The sequence below is a fragment of the Camelina sativa genome, chromosome 15, assembly GCF_030686135.1.
Source record: "Camelina sativa cultivar CO46 ecotype springtype chromosome 15, ASM3068613v1".
NCBI lineage: Eukaryota > Viridiplantae > Streptophyta > Magnoliopsida > Brassicales > Brassicaceae > Camelina > Camelina sativa.
Genome location: NC_141894.1, coordinates 17,127,303 through 17,149,869, shown reverse-complemented (window position 1 = coordinate 17,149,869; position 22,567 = coordinate 17,127,303). Strand labels below are relative to the sequence as shown.

Genomic DNA, 22,567 nt, shown 5'->3' with positions numbered 1-22,567 from the left:
AATTTTTAATGACCATTTTACCCTTAGATGAAAATTATTTTATTCAATAAAAAGAAAAACAAAATTTTCCCGCCAAAAAATTTCCGACATATTTTCCCGCCAAAAAATTTTTGAAAAAATTTTCCCGCCAAAAATTTTTTTGTCAAAAAAATTTTGATAAAAAATTTCGACAAAAAAATTTTCCCGCCAAAATTTTTCCCGCCAAAAAAAATTTACAAGGTTTTTAAAAGGTTTTATAAGATTTCTACCTTATAAAAGCCTTATAAACACCTTGTAAAGGCTTTTACAAGATATTTTAAAGAGTTTTAAAAGGTTTTTTAAACAACTTGTAAACGCTTTTACAAGATTTTTAAAAGGTTTTTAAAAGGTTCTCAAGTAGTTTTTAAAAAGATTTTTAAAAGGTTTTTAAACATCTTGTAAACGCTTTTACAATGTTTTTAAAAACCTTGTAAAAGTTTTTATAAGATTTTTAAAAGGGTTTAAAAGGTTTTAAACACCTTGTAAATGCTTTTAAAAAGTTTTTAAAAGCGTTTACAAGGTGTTTAAAAACCTTTTAAAAGCATTTACAAGCTTTTTAAAAGCATTTACAAGCTTTTTAAAAGCATTTACAATGTGTTTAAAAACCTTTTAAAAACCTTGTAAACGCTTTTAAATTTTAAAAGCGTTTACAATGTTTTTAAAAGGTATAAATTTTAATATTTTTGGCGGGAAAATTTTTCGATTTTGGCGGGAATTTTTTTTTTTGGCGGGAAAAAATATTTTTTTTCGGGAAAAATTTTCGATTTTTGGCGGGAAAAAAAATTTTGGCGGGAAACTTTTTTGGCGGGAAAATATTTTCGATTTTGATGACTGTACATTTTTGCTGTCACTCAAAAAGGGTAATTTAGTCATTTTGTATATAAAGAGGGGTAGTTTTAAAAATGGTCAATATGAAAGGGTATTTTTAAAAAGGGGTATGGAAAAAGGGGTATTTTTGAGAATGCCCCCTTATTTAAGCAATCCTTCAAATAAATAACCCTACTCGATGTAAAATATTACACAAAATGCCACTGTATTTTAATACAAAATATAATAACAGATCTTAATATTAATTTGTTGTAACCTGAAAATGATTATCCAAAAAATAGTATTTATTAATTTATTAGATTACAAGAAATCATTAATAAAACAATTTCAAAATTATTTAATAAAATAATAATAAAATTATTTCGAAATTATGTAATAAAATAATTAAACAAATTCTATTTATTATTTCAGAAATCTTAGAAAACAATAACAAACTATTTAGAAAATTATAAACTTAAATTTATTTATAAAACTAAGATTAAATATTTACATATCTAAATCATTGAATAATAACAAATATATATTAAAATTAGGATACAACATTGTTTATATTTTTAAAATATATCTATATACTTATTTAAGCTATGTTGTTAAAAATTTTAACCAGTTCTGATGTGACATATTACGAAAATGCTATTATATTTTAATTATTCTAATAACTAACAAAAGAAAAGTTTAGATTTGTTTACAAAATAATAAAACTCTATTTATTGTTTCATAAATCTTAGGAAATAATAACAAACTATTTAATTGGCTAAAACTTAATTATTTATACACAATATTCACTATATAAACAATACTAAGTGTATAATATTGATATACAACATGTTATACCAATAACTTCAATTTGTAAATTTGGTATATTAAGATCTCCAAACACGATCACATCAATTTGTAATACCAAATCACGGGTCAATACATGTTTTGTTGGATTTTTTTGGCTTTACCGAATGTATAATTAACAAATTTGATATTGCACCAAACCAAAATAGTAGTACCAACTACGGGTCAAAATCAGAGTATGACCTTAAGTAAATTAAATATATGATTTTATAAAATGTATAGAATTAAGAAATTTTCTACTATTATTTTGTAACAAACAAATCCAATTTTACATAAAATATTTCCTCACGCTGGTAACATTATTCTACAAAATATTAACATGTATTTATGAGTTGGGTAATAAAACGGGTAATGAGACGGGTAACGAGACGCTCAAAAATTAAATTAATATCCGATACTCGAACATTAATCATGGATAATATAATTATTATACTCTTCACTCGACTCTAAAGTTGCGGGTACCTTTTTTTGGACGGATACAAACCGAAAAACAGGTCCAATACGGATATCGGTAGTAGTTTCCAGGCCTACCTATTAGTAGTTTAATATGAATCAAAATTCACCATATAATACTATATTATATAACATGTAAATGAATGATACAACATAAACATAATATTAACAAATAACAAAATAAAAAAAAATTTATGCGCTACCAGCGCGGGTTATTATCTAGTCTTATTATTAATTTGTTGCAACCAGAAAACAGATTTTTATTAATACAGTTATTAAAAGAAAACAAATTCACGTAAATATTAATATAGTTATTTTTAGTGTTAATTAATTATTTTCTTTTTATTTTTCAACTCAAAAAAACTTATAAAATCAGAAAAAATCTTGGTTATGTGAAATCTTTGACCCTGGGCGTTCGGCTAAACCCGATCAAACCGAACCGGACAACCCGATTTTTTCGGTTATCGGCGTAAACCGAAAAAAGTAAGTGTAACCGTTCGGCAAAATATATTTGAGATTTCGGATTTCGGTTCGGGTCGGTTCGGTAATCGGAACCGATCGGTTTTACTTAAACCAAGATTTTGCAGCCATATAAAAGACTAATAATTAGTCACAACCCTAATTTTTTTGTTCTTCTTCTTTGACTGCCGCTTGAGAGAAACTCCGATCCATAAACTTCAACCATTCATCATCTTCTCCTCCGATGTAAACAATAGCATCAACACATCTCTTCTCTTATATCAATTCATCATCTTCTACATCCTCTTTCATTCTTCCAAATCTCAACCTTGATTAAGAAAGGAGCCTTTTCTCAGAGATTCAACCCGTAACCACAAATTTTTTAAGGGGTAAGTTCTTCTTCTTCTCTTTAATTCTACGGTTGATTCTCTGCTCTGTAAGCGTTTCTAATGTATTGATAACTTCTGATGCCCAACGCCCAGGAACCCTCAATCTTCACCGTTCAAGAACGCCATCGTAGCTTGCCGCAACCACAACTCGCCGCTGCCGCGGCATCATCTCTCGAAAACCCTAATGTTTATGGGCTTTGACTTGTTTTCAGATTAATTTAGTTCTTAATGGGCTTGTTATTTTTTTAGGTCCATTACTTTAGTAGTTTGTAAATTTGTATTTGTTAATTAAGCCCATTATCTTATTTTTTAATTTATTTGGTTCAAATGAACCGAACTAGAAAAGAATCGGTTTAAAAATTCGGAATTGATTAAAAATCCTATAACCGACCCGAATAACCCGAGTACCGATTAAACCGAACTGAATTCAATTTCGGTTTAATTCGGTGGAAATTTTTAAAAACCGAATTTACAGAAAACCGAACAAACCGACCTGAATAACCCGATTCCGCCGAACGCCCAGGGCGAGAAATCTTAATTGATTCACGTAAATATGTTATAAATATTTTTCAATAATATTTTAGAACCATAATAAATCTTATAAAACGATTTTATTTTTTTATAGCCCAATATTTTTGAAATTATTTTAACAGATTTCATTTATTGTTTCAGAAATTTTAGGATACAATAATAAATTATTTAGAATAATTATAAAACTTAATTTTATTTATAAAACTAAGATTAAATATATGCATCCTAAATCATTTAATAATGACATATATATCTTAAAACTAAGATACAACATTGCTTATATTTTTAAAATATAAAATATTATATCTAATTTATTAAATATTTGTTTGCAATGCACATCAACGCAGAGACATTTTATTAAAATCTAAAAAATCACAAATATTATATTTTATTTAATATAATATATATAACTAAAAGATAAATCAAAAAGTTAAATCGATATTTTTAAACATGACCGCTTCAATACAGGTTTTGTTTTCTTTTTAGGATTTTACCAAATTTATATGATTCGCGGATTTGAACATTGTATCATGTTGCCAAAACGGTTTGAAATTAGAGTATGAAACTAAGTAAATGAAATGTAAAAGATTATAAAATGTATAGCACGGGTAACTATCTATATATTTTCATGTGCTAACTATCTAGAATTAAATATTTTTCAGTCCAAATATACTCATTATAGATATTACTCTTTTAATTTTGATCATTCGAAATAAAAATAAAATTAATTATCCACATAAAACTATTAAACCTCCACTATCTAAACAGTGCGGTTACATTTTTTTTTTAGCAAATTTTTTACAATTGATGATTTTATTTTCTAAAAGATTTCGTTCACTCGCAAATTAATTTAAAATTTCAGAGGATTTGATATATATAATTTAATATAATGAGATGATTAACAAATCGACTAAATTCTCTATCGTAGGAGAGGTAATATATTGTCCTGTCAAACTATTCAAAACATATATATATATATATATATATATATGTTTTACGGGTTAACTTATTTGATACTTATAAATATTCAAATTTTATGATTTTGCACTGAGACCAATGAGTTTTAGTAACAAAAATATTTTGTTATACTCTATTCCACCTCCCACTCATATAATTTTCTTGCACTTTAATTCATTTGTTACGTTAACTCAATACCGCTACAAATTGTAAATGAATCACAAGTAAATAAGGGTTTTCTTGATTCTACCAATTCTAAAAAATTTAAGCAATTATACCAAAAACCTAATAAATGGTAAGTCGTTAAGTTTATTATACCGACTATAATCGAAACCGGAGTATGAAACTAAGTAAATCAAATTTATAAATTATAAAATACGTAGAATAAATCAAATAAAGATAATACTATTATTTTGTAACTAATAAATCAAAATTTACGTAAATATTTTCCTCACTGCACAGTGCAGGTTATCATCTAGTTATTTCATTATATTTATATCCCATATCATTATCTTTTTCACTCACTATGTCCTTTCAATCGTATACAACCGTAATAAAACAATGGTGTGCACAATAATTAAAACTCACACTGTAATAATTGCTCTATTTTATTGTGTTGCCAGCATCATTAGCAAATAGAATGAACAGAAATCAGTTTAGTAAACAAATACCATAACATTTGATATTCCAGGTCACCCGCTAAAATATCCGGAAAAATTCCCCCGCGCTGTAGCGCGGATGAAATCCTAGTTAGATTTAAAAGAAGAGAGAATGGACTAAAATGAAACTTCATAAACTATCACACAAAATGAACAATTTTCTATAACTTTAGGGTGGAAACTCCTCAAATAAATTTGATTGAGAACTTGGCACACACGTGCCCCAGTGTAGATAAAGTGAACACTGATTAGTGATTAGAAAAACAAAGATCCCTGCGACAGCCAAAGTACATATACGTGGCAAAATCTTGTTTGTTCTTCAGACTTCAGCTGTTTGTTTAGAGATGCAAAAAGATTCAAACTTTAGGGAGTAAATTGTAAATACTTTCTTTTTAAGTTAAGTGTTTGATGATAATGGTTCTCTGATTAGAAAAGGCTCCAGCTTTGTCACATTCGCAGACCATCACTGAGCAATATAATCGCAGAGAGAGAGAGAAAGGAGTAGAAGAGACTGAAGAGAGACCATGGAAGTAGGATTTTTGGGTTTGGGTATCATGGGAAAGGCCATGTTAATGAATCTATTGAAGAATGGATTCAAAGTTACTGTATGGAACAGAACACTCTCCAAGGTATTGTGTTTTTTTAGGTTATCTCATTACCATTCAAATTGAAAAAGGATCTGATTTGGGTTTTGATTGATCAGATCTAATAAAGTTGAAAACTTTGATTAAATTTAATGCAATTTTGGGGGTATGTGTTGATGATGATGATGTTGAACAGTGTGATGAACTTGTGGAGCATGGAGCTTCAGTATGTGAGACTCCAGCTGAAGTGATCAAGAAATGCAAATACACTATTGCTATGCTCTCTGATCCTTCTGCTGCTCTTTCGGTATTTGAGTCTCTTTTTGCTTATGTTTTTAGCACTATGATGATGATATGAGCTATAGAAAATAGTTACAATTCCTGTGGTCTGATTAGGTTGTTTTCGACAAAGATGGTGTTTTGGAGCAAATCTGTGAAGGAAAAGGGTATATAGATATGTCAACAGTTGATGCAGAGACTTCTTTAAAGATCAATGAGGTTAAATTGAAGCTTTGTACTTTTTGGATGATGAATTAGATAGAAGCAAATTGATTAGTTTGAGTTAGCTGTGTTGGATATTATTGGCAGGCAATTACCGGGAAGGGTGGTCGGTTTATAGAAGGTCCGGTTTCAGGTAGCAAAAAGCCAGCTGAAGATGGCCAACTCATTATCCTTGCTGCTGGTGACAAGGTACAACTCAAAACTATACTTCTAGATGGATGGATCAATCTCACAAACTGTTATAGTTGGAACGTAGGAACTAGAACTATTTTGCACATTAAGATAGAGAACTTAGGAACTGGAACTATAATTTGTATTTGTTAAAAGGCGCTCTTCGAGGAATCAATCCCAGCTTTTGACGTCTTGGGGAAGAAGTCGTTTTTCTTGGGACAAGTTGGAAACGGAGCCAAAATGAAACTAATAGTGAACATGATAATGGGAAGGTAATTGACTCTTCTCTTTAACAATTACTACCATTAGTAGTTGAATCATGCATGGCTTCATTACACAATACACAATTGTTTTTCATCCGAAACAGCATGATGAACGCGTTCTCCGAGGGTCTTGTATTGGCTGACAAGAGTGGACTTAGCTCTGACACTCTTCTGGATATCCTGGTGAGATGATCAAAAACTTTGCAATCTCTGAAATAATGGTGTTGGTTGAATCGGTTATGCTATTGGCATTTGGCAGGATCTCGGAGCAATGACCAACCCAATGTTCAAGGGCAAAGGACCTTCCATGAATAAGAGCAGTTACCCACCAGCATTTCCACTGAAACATCAGCAGAAAGACATGAGACTAGCTCTTGCCCTTGGTGATGAAAATGCTGTTTCCATGCCTGTAGCCGCAGCTGCAAATGAGGTTAGTCACTCAAAAGACAAGAACATATTTGTTCTCCTCTAGGATTGCATTCTTAGCATGAATTCTTAAAGACATATATGTTTCTGTTTTCGACAGGCTTTTAAGAAGGCGAGAAGCTTGGGACTTGGAGATCTCGACTTCTCTGCTGTGATTGAAGCTGTCAAATTCTCCCGGGAATAGCAAACTGTTGAAAACAAAAGCCAGCCACTCATTTGGAATTGCTGAGTTACTGAAATGATTGTTATCTTCCCAAATAGAGATTTCTCATTTGGCCAAAAACACATTTTAATCCTTCACAGAATAAAGAAGTCTTAACCACAATCCATCTGACCTCGTTTATATAGAAAAGCAAAACATAGAGCCGGTGCATAGGAACACATTAAGACTAAGTAACTAAGTTAAAAGGGTTCATATAAACATATCATGTATGCTAAGAGAATTTGTTAAAAATGCCCCTTTTGATATACTCCTTTTCAAAAATACCCTCTTTTCTGGCCATTTTTATTTATGCCCTCTTTTAATTTTTAATGACCATTTTATCCTTAGATGAAAATTATTTTATTCAATAAAAAGAAAAACAAAATTTTCCCGCCAAAAATTTTCCGACATATTTTCCCGCCAAAAATTTTTCAAAAAAATTTCCCGCCAAAAATTTTTTTTGTCAAAATACTTTTGATAAAAAATTTCGAAAAAAAAAATTTCCCGCCAAAATTTTTCCCGCCAAAAAAAATTTACAAGGTTTTTAAAAGGTTTTATAAGGTTTCTACCTTATAAAAGCCTTATAAACACCTTGTAAAGGCTTTTACAAGATTTTTTAAAGAGTTTTAAAAGGTTTTTTAAACAACTTGTAAACGCTTTTACAAGATTTTTAAAAGGTTTTTAAAAGGTTTTAAAAGGTTTTTAAAAGGTTTTAAAAGGTTTTTAAAAGGTTTTTAAAAGGTTTTCAAATGGTTTTTAAAAGGATTTTTAAAAGGTTTTTAAACATCTTCTAAACCCTTTTACAATGTTTTTAAAAACCTTGTAAACGTTTTTATAAAATTTTTAAAAGGTTTTTAAACACCTTTTAAATGCTTTTAAAAAGTTTTTAAAAGCGTTTACAAGGTGTTTAAAAACCTTTTAAAGCATTTACAAGCTTTTTAAAAGCATTTACAAGGTTTTTAAAAGCATTTACAATGTGTTTAAAAACCTTTTAAAAATCTTGTAAACGCTTTTAAAAGTTTTTAAAAAGCATTTACAAGGTTTTTAAAAGGTATAAATTTCAATATTTTTGGCGGGAAAATTTTTCGATTTTGGCGGGAAAATTTTTTTTTTGGCGGGAAAAAATAACCTTTTCGGGAAAATTTTTCGATTTTGGCGGGAAAAAAAATTTTGGCGGGAAAATTTTTGGCGGGAAAATATTTTCGACTTTGATGACTGTACATTCTTGCTGTCACTCAAAAAGGGTAATTTGGTCATTTTGTATATAAAGAGGGGTAGTTTTAAAAATGGTCAACATGAAGGGGTATTTTTAAAAAGAGATATGGAAAAAGAGGCATTTTTGAGAATGCCCCTAATGCTAATTGCTAACTAAGTTAAAAGGGTTCATATAAACATATTTAGCCCTAACAAATATATTATGTCAAATGACTCATATTCGTTTAAATATACCGTAGAACCTCTATAAATTAATAAGGTTGGGACCATGAAATTTTATTAATTTAAAGAGGTTTTAATTTATCGATAAATTAATAAATTATTAATTTATCGATAAATTGATAAAATATTAATTTATGAAGAGATTTTTAATTTTCATAATTTGAAAATTATGTATTACAAAATAGGATACTTTTGTTATCATTCATATTTTTAAAGAATTTTTTTAATGTATAATCTTGTCTATTGTAATTGCTAAGTTTAGAGTTTAGGTAAAAATGATAGATGTTAGAAGTTTAGAGTTTAGAAAAAATTTCTACTAGTATCATTCATGTTAATGATGAAGTCGAATAAGATATTGCGGTAATTTTAGAACCAATTATATATAAAGAAGCAATTATCGCATTTAGAACTCTTCGTAATTTTTGGATGCGATTTGAGAATACGACAATAAAAGATATTAGAGATGAGTTCCAATAAGAATGCAAATTTAAGAATATGCAAACAACAATAGGGTCATATTTCAGTATTTCATTAGATTTTCTTAGATATATATATAGATATATATATATATTAATATTATTTGATTATTAATTTATGATATTGATGGGACTATATTTTTACATAGGATTTCCAAAAAAAATATTATTTTATTAATTTATCAAAATGTGTCATTTTCTACACCGGCCCAACTCGAGACCGGAAGAATTTATTAATTTATAGCGAATATTAATTTAAAGAGTATTAATTTATAGAGGTTCTACTGTAAAGCATTGAATTAATATACTAGGAGCAGACAATTCATATATTCGTGTAAATATTAGTAACCATATATCATAATAAACTTGTATGAATAAGTTGTATTGATACTTGATAGTGAATGGCTTTTTTTTTTTTTTTTTTTTTGTATTTGTAAATCCAAACATCACTTATTTTTGAAATACAATTGATAGAAAGAACATCACTTATATCTTGATACAAAGAGAGCTGTCATCTTTTTTTGGAGTATTTTTTACAGAAAATGGTTCTTAATAATAATGTATACACTATTTTTTTTTTGTGAAATACAATTATTTATTTATGTTAACAAAAACAAAGAAGTATACAAAAAATATTCAATTGGTTGAATTTATATGGACTGTAGGTAGTAGACTTTTTATTAACACTCCTTCATCTCTAAAGCGTAAGCTGAAATGGGTGAAGTAGAAAAGTTTAAATATAAAAGCCCATAGGCCCATTAATTATTTTTTCTTCAGCGCAAGAGGAGTTTTTTAGGGTTTTTGTCTTATAAGGTCCCGCATTTAGGTCATTCCGCCTCTTGTCTTCTCGTCACACTCATCTTCACAGCAAAGCCTCTCGTAGCTAGAGGAATCAAACAATGGTAAACCCTAGCTTTCATCTCTCTATCTCTTCTCATTTCTCCATCGTTTCTTCTTAGTTTTCTCCTTAGAAACTCAGATTCTGATCTTTCATTTCATATAGAAACCTCCTACATTTTGTTTTTGATTAGATATGGTAAAGAGAGAATCATGATCCTATGGTTGTATTCAGCTTCGTTAGATGTTTTTCTTCATGGGTTTTTGGTTTTATAACTTGCTTTGGAATTGAAATAGGAAAAGTTTGAGACTTTGTGGTTTTGTTCTGTTTTAGAGGTCACAGATGCGTTTTAATGGTGTTTTCAGTTTTCACCTTGGATCTTTCTTAACAGTTTATGTTGTTGGATCTTAGACTAATAAAATAGGATCGATTTGTTTGTTATTAGGTGTTTGTGAAGTCGTGCAAGTCGAATGCCTACTTCAAACGGTACCAAGTGAAGTTCAGGAGAAGAAGAGGTATAGATTCTTGTTTTCGTTTTCCTGATGATATTGGTTGGTCTCTCTCATTGTTTCAACCTGTTACTTACAAAAGTTATTTCATTTTTTGTGTAGATGGAAAGACTGATTACAGGGCTAGGATCCGTCTGATCAATCAGGACAAGAACAAGTACAACACACCTAAGTACCGTTTTGTTGTTAGGTTTACCAACAAAGACATCGTGGCACAAATTGTCTCTGCTAGCATTGCTGGTGACATTGTGAAAGCTTCTGCTTACGCTCATGAGCTGCCTCAGTATGGGCTCACTGTTGGTCTAACAAACTATGCTGCAGGTATTGGAATCAGTCCTATTGTGTTGTTTTACAATTTTATATGTTTGATTCTGTGTTTGTGGTTTACTAATATGCCACAATGTTTTTTTGTTGAACCAGCTTACTGCGCTGGGCTTCTTTTGGCTCGCCGTGTCCTGAAGATGTTGGAGATGGATGACGAGTACGAGGGCAACCTAGAGGTATGTTGTCAACTTGATTTAATCTTGAGGATTATAAGTTGGAGTTTTTGTTCATGTTAAAAAACTCAAATTACACAATGAATCAGGCCACTGGTGAGGACTTCTCCGTGGAGCCAACTGATTCAAGGAGACCTTTCCGTGCTCTTCTTGATGTTGGACTTATCAGGACCACAACTGGAAACCGTGTGTTCGGTGCTCTTAAGGTATGAAATTGTTCTCTGATTGTATGTTGACTGTGTTTTATCTGTCTTTCATCTTGAGCAAGTGTTGATACTTGCAATTCTTTAATACCCGTTTGGTTTGCTTCATGAAACTGTAGGGTGCTTTGGATGGAGGTCTTGATATCCCACACAGTGACAAGAGGTTTGCTGGGTTCAACAAAGAGAACAAGCAGCTTGATGCTGCAATCCACAGGAACTACATCTACGGAGGCCATGTCTCAAACTACATGAAAATGTTGGCGGAAGATGAGCCAGAAAAGCTACAAACTCACTTCAGTGCGTACATTAAGAAAGGTGTTGAAGCTGAGAGCATTGAGGAGATTTACAAGAAGGTTCATGCAGCTATCCGTGCAGACCCCAACCCTAAGAAAACCGAGAAACCTGCTCCCAAGGGACACAAGAGGTAGAAAGCAATTTACTAATAATAATCAATTTTATTACCTGGCTTTTGTCCATTGGTGTCTCATTTTGTTTTCCATTAAACTAAAACAGGTACAACTTGAAGAAGCTTACGTACGAGGAGAGGAAGAACAAGTTGATCGAGAGAGTTAAGGCATTGAATGGAGCAGGTGGTGATGATGATGATGAGGACGATGAGGAGTAAATCAGTCCCCCAGCTTTCTTTATCTCATGCCCCTTGTAGCTTTTTATCTTTTGAGCTTAATGCCTCAATTTTTCTCTTTTCAGACTAAAACACTCAGCTTTTGTCTTCACATTTTAATTGTGTTCGAGGATTTTGATTTTGAGGATACATTTTCTATTAAGAATTTATTATCTTATTACCCCCCATTATCGTTTTCATGAATCTGCCTATAGTTTTAATTTAATTCTTATTTTTTGTTAGTACTACTGCCCTAAAACTGTCTGCCTAATTTACCTCACCACAGAAAAATTGATCGAACCGTGTCTTTGGTGTCTTCCCTAATTAAGGCCTCAACTTTTCGGTGGTGTTACGATGGCGAGAAGTTGATTGATATTGCATATCATCAGACTAGAAGTTTGGTAACCATCTATCAGAACTCTTAACACTTATCATTTATTCACAGGTACGCATTCTTATTGCTTTCAATTGTCGAAATAGAGTGGTCATTCTTATTGCTTTCAATTGTCGAAATAGAGTGGTTGAGTGAGTCGATTTGGAACGACGACGTCTAATCTTTGTTGTCACATATTCTATGATGTTATATATAACATACATTCTCTACTACTACATAACCAAATGTAAGAAGTAAACATACCAACTCATCATTCATCATTCATCATTCATCATTCATCATTCATCATTCATCATTCATGAGATTATTTGGTTTTAAGATTTCGTGGATGAGCTATGTGTTCTTGAATTTGCGAAGGGAGTAAGTTTTAATAGAACCGAGTCTCATGGAATTATCAACTTCACACCCAAACCTCACTATAAAAGTCAAACACTCCACCACTCAAATTCTTCGTGCTCTCATTTTTATTAAAACTCCTTAAAGCAATCAATTCTACAAATGGGGGTTGGTGAGCGTTTCTACTTTCTATATTGTTGTGACATATTATTTGATTTTGTCTTTTCGCAAAAAAATATCATTAAGGCTTATACACAAAGCCTCTCTGTTAAAAAACCTTCCTCCACTTGTCTGCACACACACCTAATGAATTCTTCTTTTTTTCTTTTTTTCTTAGCACTGTTGCAGCTGCAATAGGCTTTTTCACGTTTTTTAGAAAATTCAGATTCCACCAAGATAACAGAGAAAACGATTCTGTTTCTTTATCTCTTTCATCACCACTTCCTCCATCTTCTTCATCTCACAGTTGGACGACTCATCAAGTTTTACGAGCTTCCGTGGAGAAGATGTCCGCAGAGACTTTCTTAGTCATATTCAAAAGGAGTTTCGGAGGAAAGGAATCACTCTTTTCAGTGATAATGAGATCAAGAGAGGAGAATCCATTAGTCCTCAACTTGTACAAGCGATCAGAAGTTCTAAGATTGCAATCATCTTCTTCTTCTTCTTCTTCTTCTTCTTCAGAACTACGCTTCTTCTTCTTGGTGTCTTGATGAAGTTTCTGAGATTATCAAGTGCAGAGAAGAGTTTGGTCAAACTGTGATGGTCGTTTTCAATAAAGTGGATCCATCTGATGTCAAGAAGCTTACTGGTGATTTTGTGATAGACTTTAGATCGCTCTGAACCCAAAATCTACTGAATACTTCTTTATTGAATTAGAAAGACTCAATTGACTACAGAGATTGTAATCAACGGAATCGGAAAACGGAAAAGTGTTTAACAACCCTAGCCTCACCGGAATTACAGAGATCACATCAATCTCTCAAGCACATCGCTTGTTACAAGAATTCACAAAATGAGACATGAGAAAAACCCCAAAAGACTACAACGTTCTTCTTATTCAAATCTCTAACCGCAAAGCTTCCTTCCCGTAAAGAGTCTTTGCTTTATTCTTTGACTTCTTCTTCTGCGACTTAAACCACGTCACCATTGACTTGTTGACCAGTCGTCTTCTTCTTCCCCCAAGATAAGTTCGAGGAACTTGCATTAGAAGTCACAAAACTCTTAGGTAACCTACCAGTGGGACTAAGAGTTATGGACTAAGAGTTGTTGCTCCACTGCCAACTCAGCTGGTATAAACAACTCTTTATCAACCACTTCTAACTCCAATCCATCCACCACAATAAGAATCTGCAACTCCTTCAAAGGACAGACATGACCCCGAAAATATTTGCCTTTACACTTGAAACAGATTCCCTTACTACGCATCGCATCCAACTCCTCTGCAGTGTGCCTTTGTCTTGGTTGGAACTCTTTCTTTGGAGGTGGAGCAGTAAGCAACCCCTGACCACTACCATTTTGTACCCCCGGACCATTACCACTTTGCAACAAGATAGGCTTAGACATAGAAACATAGTTACTAGAACGAGTGTGATGTGACTGACTTGTAGTAAGCACCTTGCTGGAACGTTCACCCACAAGTTGACAAAAAGAACTAGATTCCATACGAAGCACCGCAGCTTTCTGATAGTCCAAGCCTACAGGCTCCTTCATCTTAAGAACTTCCTTCATTTCCTGTTTCAACCCATTGTAAAAAATTTTCTCCAAGTGTGAATCATCTAAACCCAGGACTTGAGCAGACAAATCCTCAAACTCCGTCACATAAGCTGCAACTGTACCCGTTTGTTTGATAGCAAACAACCTGTTACCTGGATCATCTTCAATAGACTCACCAAAACGTAGAAACAAACGTTGGCGAAACTCTCCCCAAGAACGAAATTCACGGCGAGTAAGCTCACAATTGAACCATTTCAACACATCACCTTCGAGACTAAGAGCAACCAGTTCTAGCTTATCCTCATCCGTGTAACGACCAATTCGGAAAAAAACGTTCAACCTTAGAGATCCAATCAAACGCATGAGATCCATCAAATACAGGCATCTCAATCTTCCTCAACAAACTAGAACGATTATCCAAAGGTAGATTCCCAGTATCACCACCGCGAGAACGGAGAACAGAGGAACACGATACCTGAGGAAACTGATGAGATAATTCCGGTTGTTCAGGACGCTTCCCAAGATAATTCTCCAGCTTCGATAAAGTCTTCAACACCTCTTGCATCGTCGAATCAAGGGAAGTCAGCTTATCGTCGTGTTCAACCTTCGATTGGACCAATCTCTTGTAACCACCGCACAGAAACTTCAATTTAATCTCCAATGGATCTTCCTGATAGCTCGCGCCGTCGAAATCCTCCGAGTAATCCAAATCCGCCATCGCAATCGCAATCGAACCAGTTTCACCGCACCAATGATAGACTTTAGATCGCTCTGAACCCAAAATCTACTGAATACTTCTTTATTGAATTAGAAAGACTCAATTGACTACAGAGATTGTAATCAACGGAATCGGAAAACGGAAAAGTGTTTAACAACCCTAGCCTCACCGGAATTACAGAGATCACATCAATCTCTCAAGCACATCGCTTGTTACAAGAATTCACAAAATGAGACATGAGAAAAACCCCAAAAGACTACAACGTTCTTCTTATTCAAATCTCTAACCGCAAAGCTTCCTTCCCGTAAAGAGTCTTTGCTTTATTCTTTGACTTCTTCTTCTGCGACTTAAACCACGTCACCATTGACTTGTTGACCAGTCGTCTTCTTCTTCCTATAATACGTACGATGAATCGTATCAATACTTTCGTCCCCGAGAGCGAGCTTGTCCTCAAGCTTGAAATTGGGAAACTGCTGAACAAAATCCTTCGAGGGAAGCCAAGAATTACACTCCTGCCCACGATCCTGCCACTGGATTAAGAACTCACGCACCCCTGTCTCCGAGAAACGCACCTCAAGAATCTTCTCCGTAAACCACAACTCTTCCTCAACCATCTCAGGTGGTTCAGAGGTCTCCACGGTGTAATCCTTATCCACTACAGCCTTTAACTGAGAAACATGAAAGACATCATGAATGCGTGAAGTAGCAGGAAGCTTCAAGCGATAAGCCACCGCTCCAATACGCTCCACAACCTCAAAAGGACCAAAGAACTTGGCTGCCAGCTTATGACAATTCCTACGCACCACAGTCATCTGGCGATAAGGTTGAAGTTTCAGATACACCCAGTCACCTACTCCAAACTCCACTTCTCGGCGCTTTTTATCAGCATTCCGCTTCATTATATCCTGAGCCCTCTGCAAATTAGCATGTATGCGAGTTAACATTAAATCACGCTCCTTCAACTGCACCTCCAAATCCCAGTTAGACGTCGAACCAGCTTCAAACTTGAGGAGATGAGGAGGGTCTCGCCCATACATCAGTTTAAATGGAGACGTCTTGAGTGCAGAATGAAAAGATGTATTATAGGAGAACTCAGCCCAAACCAAAAAACGAAACTAAGTGCGAGGGTGACTCGATGCAAAGCACCTGAGATATGTCTCTAAACATCTGTTAAGAACTTCGGTTTGGCCATCCGTTTGAGGATGGTATGCAGCGCTATACTTCAACTTAGTCCCCGACAGTCGAAATAGATCCTTCCAAACTTCTCCCATAAACACACGGTCTCTATCCGAAACAATGGTCTTTGGAAACCCGTGTAACCTCACAATCTCCGCAATGAACTTGTTAGCCACATCGATGGCCTTAAAAGGATGTTTCAGACCCAAGAAATGAGCCGCCTTACTCAATCTGTCCACCACAACCAATATAACGTTAACTCCACCAGACATTGGTAAACCCTCAATGAAATCCAAAGAAAGATCCTCCCAAATAGCTGTGGGAATTGGTAAAGGTTGGAGCAACCCCGCTGGAGACAGAGTCGAGTACTTATGCGTTTAACAAACAGAGCAAGCTGCTACATAACGTTGGACATCTTTTTGTATGCCCTCCCAATGAAAACACGACTGTACCCTCTTCAATGTCTTCAAAACACCCGCGTGTCCACCCAGCTGACTATCATGGAACTCATGAAGAATCAAGGGAATAAAACCAGAGGACTTAGGCACCACAAGCCTGTTTTTAAACCACAATCTGTCCTCTATCACTTGAAAATGAGATCCATGAAAACTCCCTGATTTAATCTGAGCAATGGTAGATTGAATATTAGCATCTTCATCAATTTCCTTAAACAAATCCTGCAACTGAATCACCGCAGGAACCGTGAGTGCTAAGAGTGTTGCAGACACTGGATGAGGAATTCTGGATAACCCGTCAGCAGCCTTATTTTCAATGCCAGGCTTATAAACAATCTCCATATCAAAGCCTAACAAACGAGTTAACCACCTCTGATACTCCATATTCACTTCTTTCTGCTCCAACAAAAACTTCAAACTACGCTGGTCAGTATGAACTTCAAACTTACGACCCATCAAATAATGCTTCCATTTCAACACTGCCATAACAATGGCCATCAATTCTCTCTCATACGCAGGTTTGAGCTGCTCTCTAGGAGTGAGACCGTGACTAAAGTAAGCCAATGGCCTCTTATCTTGGAGCAAAACTGCTCCTACTCCAGTACCTGACGCATCCGTCTCAATGATGAACACCTTCTCAAAGTTAGGTAAACCTAAAACAGGAACAGAAGCCATCGCCTGTTTGAGACACTCAAAGGCCTGTTGAGCAACATCAGACCAGACAAACTGATCCTTTTTAAGTAAATCCGTCAAAGGCTTAGCAATAGTACCGTAGCCTTGAACAAATTTTCGGTAATAACCGGTCAGACCTAAGAAACCCCGCAACTGTTTAATGTTTACCGGTGTAGGCCAATGACGCATAGCCTCAGTTTTAGCAACATCAGTAGCCACCCCTTCTTCAGAAATAATATGGCCTAAGTATTCCACTTGTGGCACTCCAAACAGACACTTCTTGTGATTAGCAAACAGCTAATTATGATCACACAACAACTGCAGAACCAACCCCAAATGATCCACATGCTCCTGAATGCTACCACTATAGACCAAAATATCATCGAAAAACACCACCACAAATTTTCTCAAAAATGGCCTAAAAACCTTATTCATCAAAGACTGAAATGTGGCTGGAGCATTGGTTAGGCCAAAGGGCATGACCAAAAATTCATAATGGCCTTCAAGAGTTCGAAATGCTGTTTTCTTGATATCCTCCTCCTTCATATGAATCTGATGATAACCAGAACGTAAATCAATTTTTGAAAACACCACTGAACCATGAAGTTCATCAAGGAGTTGATCAATGACTGGAATGGGAAACTTGTCAGGAATTGTAGCTCTGTTCAAAGCCCTGTAATCCACACAAAACCTCCAAGTGGCATCCTTCTTCTTGACCAATAGAACAGGACTAGAAAAAGGACTGGTACTAGGACGAATGATTCCCGCAGTCAACATATCCTCCACCATCTTCTCCATAACTTCTTTCGTTGAATGAGGATAGCGATAAGGCCTAACAGTAATCGATTGCACTCCAGGCTTCAGAGAGATCGAGTGCTCTTGTCCTCTCTTCGGAGGCAACCCTGTAGGCACCGCAAAGACAGAAGAAAATCTGTCCAAAACCTCAGACAAAGCCGGATCCAACTTTCTATCCGCCACCACTACATCAGTAGTCGCCAACACTACTGGTGAACCACAAGCTAGAGTAGAACGCACAGGAGATTCCATAGTTTTAAGAGACAACTGAGGTTAGTGCAAAGAAGGATCACCTAACAAGGTCACTCGTTTACCCTGATAAATGAACTGCCACTCTTGACGTTTCCAATCAATCTCACACGTTCCCAAAGTTTCTAACCATTGAACCCCCAATATAACATCTACACCTCCCAACTCCAACGTGATGAAATCATTCTTAAACTCCACATCCGCTAACGAGAAAGTGACCTCCCTGCAAACACCAGACCCGTGAACCGACACACCATTACCCAACAACACTTCCAAGCTGCTATCAGCACAAGCCTTTAACTTCAAACGAGATGCTAAGGTTGGAGTAATGAAATTATGTGAAGCTCCGGAGTCTAACAACACCAACAATCTAGATTTGCCAATCAAACCAATCAATTTAGTGGTTCTAGGGGAATGTTTTCCCAAAAAAGAATTTAGTGATAGACAACGCATCACCGGTTGTTGCTCCACTGCCAACTCAGCTGGTATAAACAACTCTTTATCAACCACTTCTAACTCCAATCCATCCACCACAATAAGAATCTGCAACTCCTTCAAAGGACAGACATGACCCCGAAAATATTTGCCTTTACACTTGAAACAGATTCCCTTACTACGCATCGCATCCAACTCCTCTGCAGTGTGCCTTTGTCTTGGTTGGAACTCTTTCTTTGGAGGTGGAGCAGTAAGCAACCCCTGACCACTACCATTTTGTACCCCCGGACCATTACCACTTTGCAACAAGATAGGCTTAGACATAGAAACATAGTTACTAGAACGAGTGTGATGTGACTGACTTGTAGTAAGCACCTTGCTGGAACGTTCACCCACAAGTTGACAAAAAGAACTAGATTCCATACGAAGCACCGCAGCTTTCTGATAGTCCAAGCCTACAGGCTCCTTCATCTTAAGAACTTCCTTCATTTCCTGTTTCAACCCATTGTAAAAAATTTTCTCCAAGTGTGAATCATCTAAACCCAGGACTTGAGCAGACAAATCCTCAAACTCCGTCACATAAGCTGCAACTGTACCCGTTTGTTTGATAGCAAACAACCTGTTACCTGGATCATCTTCAATAGACTCACCAAAACGTAGAAACAAACGTTGGCGAAACTCTCCCCAAGAACGAAATTCACGGCGAGTAAGCTCACAATTGAACCATTTCAACACATCACCTTCGAGACTAAGAGCAACCAGTTCTAGCTTATCCTCATCCGTGTAACGACCAATTCGGAAAAAAACGTTCAACCTTAGAGATCCAATCAAACGCATGAGATCCATCAAATACAGGCATCTCAATCTTCCTCAACAAACTAGAACGATTATCCAAAGGTAGATTCCCAGTATCACCACCGCGAGAACGGAGAACAGAGGAACACGATACCTGAGGAAACTGATGAGATAATTCCGGTTGTTCAGGACGCTTCCCAAGATAATTCTCCAGCTTCGATAAAGTCTTCAACACCTCTTGCATCGTCGAATCAAGGGAAGTCAGCTTATCGTCGTGTTCAACCTTCGATTGGACCAATCTCTTGTAACCACCGCACAGAAACTTCAATTTAATCTCCAATGGATCTTCCTGATAGCTCGCGCCGTCGAAATCCTCCGAGTAATCCAAATCCGCCATCGCAATCGCAATCGAACCAGTTTCACCGCACCAATGATAGACTTTAGATCGCTCTGAACCCAAAATCTACTGAATACTTCTTTATTGAATTAGAAAGACTCAATTGACTACAGAGATTGTAATCAACGGAATCGGAAAACGGAAAAGTGTTTAACAACCCTAGCCTCACCGGAATTACAGAGATCACATCAATCTCTCAAGCACATCGCTTGTTACAAGAATTCACAAAATGAGACATGAGAAAAACCCCAAAAGACTACAACGTTCTTCTTATTCAAATCTCTAACCGCAAAGCTTCCTTCCCGTAAAGAGTCTTTGCTTTATTCTTTGACTTCTTCTTCTGCGACTTAAACCACGTCACCATTGACTTGTTGACCAGTCGTCTTCTTCTTCCCCCAAGATAAGTTCGAGGAACTTGCATTAGAAGTCACAAAACTCTTAGGTAACCTACCAGTGGGACTAAGAGTTATGGGCTCCCATTTCCGAGGAATGTCTAAGCATGAGTGGATCAATGCAATACCAAGGTTAAGGACTCACCTTGATTATAGTATTCAAAGCATTTTAAAGTTTAGTTACGATGCCTTATGTGGTGAAGATAAAGATTTATTCCTTCATATAGCCTGCCTTTTGAACAAAAAAAGAATTGAGAACGTGGAAGAGTATCTTGCGCATAAGTTGTTGGATACGAAGCAAAGGTTTCACGTATTAGCTGAGAAATCTCTCATATCTATTGAAGAAGGATGGATAAAGATGCATAATCTGCTCGAGCAGTTGGGTAGAGAAATTGTTCGTTATGATGAGCTAGGATCCATTCGTGAACCTGGAAAACGTCAATTTTTGGTTGATGGTAGAGATATTTGTGAAGTGCTCACTGATGGCACGGTTAGTTCCATTTCCTTGCTCCCTACAAAGTATATATATTCATTTAATAACTTTCTACACATAATGTTTTGGTCTTTTACAGGGTAGTAGAAGTGTTATAGGCATACATTTCAACTCATTTGAACTGTCAGGCGAATTAAATATAGGTGAGAGAGCTTTTGAAGGAATGCTAAACCTGAAATTCTTAAGAATCAAATGCGACCAGAGTGATAAATTGTGCTTACCGCAAGGTTTGAACAATTTATCTCGAAAACTTAGACTACTAGAATGGGATCATTTTCCAGTGACATGTTTGCCTTCCAAGTTTTGCACGGAGTACCTTGTCGAACTAAACTTGCAACACAACAAACTTGAGAAGATGTGGGAAGGAAATATGGTACGGAATATAATGGTGATGTGTCTTTCTCGTATGTATAGCATGTTTTATTTCAAGTTTTCTTATGTTTTCCTTTGTTCGTTTGTACAGCCGCTCCTAAACCTCAAGAGGATGAATTTGTTCCATTCAAAGAACCTAAAGGAGCTACCTGATTTTTCAACTGCCACTAACCTTCAAACACTGATTCTTTGTGGATGCTCAAGTTTGGTGGAGCTGCCCTACTCCATTGGAAATGCCAATAATCTCCAAAAATTGCATCTTTGTAGGTGCACCGGTCTAGTGGAGCTCCCCGCCTCTATCGGAAACCTTCATAAATTGCAAAATGTGACTTTAAGAGGATGCTCAAAGCTAGAGGTTCTTCCGACCAACATCAACTTGATTCTTTCAACAAAAGATAAATATAAAGAATCTGAACAAATTAAACTTTTGTTATTTCCTTCTTCTGTCGAAAAAAGCTTTGTGATAGAATGATAGCCATCCTTCCTACATCAAACTTAATGGCTTCTTCTTTTAATTTTACTATTTTTGTTGCTGCAATAGGCCTTTCACGCAATTTAGAGAGCTTGATAGGTTACTATGGAGTATTTTTTCTTTTTTAAAAATCTCATTTTCATAAGTAGCTAAAAAACATACGTATCGATATTTTAGTTGTATACCATTGATTATTAAAAATTTATATTAATGTTTTTGGTTGTATTAATATTTTCAAGTATCGTTCAAAATGAAAACTACCGCAGTTCACTCAATTAGATTCACGTTCCATAGTCTATCTATCATAGATGCAAAAAAAATTGTAGAGTCTCTGGAGAGACTAGATTGCTCCTTTCACAAGTCAAGTTTTGACAGTTTCAACTATTGCAAGCTGCTTCAAACTGACATCCAGACTAGTAACAACGATCCGGTCTTAATCAGTGGAGAACTGAGCTGAAGAGACAAACTTTGAAACCCAAGTCTACCGAGAACCATCCAGAGAGAATGACAAACATTATAAATAATTATAATTGGGTGTGAATGGTTGGGTTGGGGCGGACAAATCCATCTGTGGATCTGACCGTTTTTTATTTACCATTCATCATGTGTAGTTTACAGTGGTGCGGTCTACAGAAAACAGAAACAAAACCGCAGCGGATCAACTGTAGACCGCTTTTCCTTACAAATAGAGTTGAACCGCAGCGGTCTGTTGTCCACACTTAAAATAGAACGGTCTGGTTTATATGCTCAAATTAAACCCTAGAGCTACTCTCTCAAATTAAACCCTAGAATTATTCTCTCAAATTAAGAGATCAATGCAGTACTTAGGGGTCGAAT

The 22,567-nt window shown here is 35.3% G+C and overlaps 4 protein-coding genes and 1 pseudogene across 5 annotated transcripts; 3 read left to right on the top strand and 2 right to left on the bottom strand.

Moving 5' to 3' along the window:
- The first annotated feature begins 5,426 nt into the window (after positions 1 to 5,426).
- Positions 5,427 to 7,407, top strand: LOC104747092 (glyoxylate/succinic semialdehyde reductase 1). Its single transcript, XM_010468664.3, has 8 exons — positions 5,427 to 5,766; positions 5,918 to 6,028; positions 6,118 to 6,219; positions 6,310 to 6,411; positions 6,550 to 6,665; positions 6,761 to 6,839; positions 6,916 to 7,086; positions 7,183 to 7,407. The coding sequence occupies exons 1-8, from the start codon at positions 5,662 to 5,664 to the stop codon at positions 7,264 to 7,266; spliced, it is 870 nt and encodes a 289-aa protein (XP_010466966.1). The 5' UTR covers positions 5,427 to 5,661; the 3' UTR covers positions 7,267 to 7,407.
- A 2,501-nt stretch (positions 7,408 to 9,908) lies between these two features.
- On the top strand, positions 9,909 to 12,054 carry LOC104747091 (large ribosomal subunit protein uL18z). The gene is made up of 7 exons (XM_010468663.2): positions 9,909 to 10,099; positions 10,481 to 10,550; positions 10,647 to 10,865; positions 10,965 to 11,044; positions 11,131 to 11,247; positions 11,364 to 11,668; positions 11,758 to 12,054. Exons 1-7 carry the CDS (start codon positions 10,097 to 10,099, stop codon positions 11,867 to 11,869), a joined length of 906 nt encoding a protein of 301 aa, XP_010466965.1. The 5' UTR covers positions 9,909 to 10,096; the 3' UTR covers positions 11,870 to 12,054.
- Positions 12,055 to 12,815: 761 nt separating this feature from the next.
- On the top strand, positions 12,816 to 21,778 carry LOC104748580 (disease resistance protein TAO1-like). The gene is made up of 4 exons (XM_087487636.1): positions 12,816 to 13,821; positions 20,444 to 20,883; positions 20,966 to 21,259; positions 21,350 to 21,778. The coding sequence occupies exons 2-4, from the start codon at positions 20,470 to 20,472 to the stop codon at positions 21,728 to 21,730; spliced, it is 1,089 nt and encodes a 362-aa protein (XP_087343762.1). The 5' UTR covers positions 12,816 to 13,821; positions 20,444 to 20,469; the 3' UTR covers positions 21,731 to 21,778.
- On the bottom strand, positions 15,095 to 20,110 carry LOC147926759 (uncharacterized; annotated as a pseudogene). The gene has a single exon (XR_015581741.1). The product of XR_015581741.1 is annotated as an uncharacterized LOC147926759 (transcript).
- On the bottom strand, positions 15,177 to 16,064 carry LOC147926760 (uncharacterized). Its single transcript, XM_087487637.1, has one exon. It carries the CDS (start codon positions 16,062 to 16,064, stop codon positions 15,375 to 15,377), a length of 690 nt encoding a protein of 229 aa, XP_087343763.1. The 3' UTR covers positions 15,177 to 15,374.
- Positions 21,779 to 22,567: the final 789 nt, after the last annotated feature.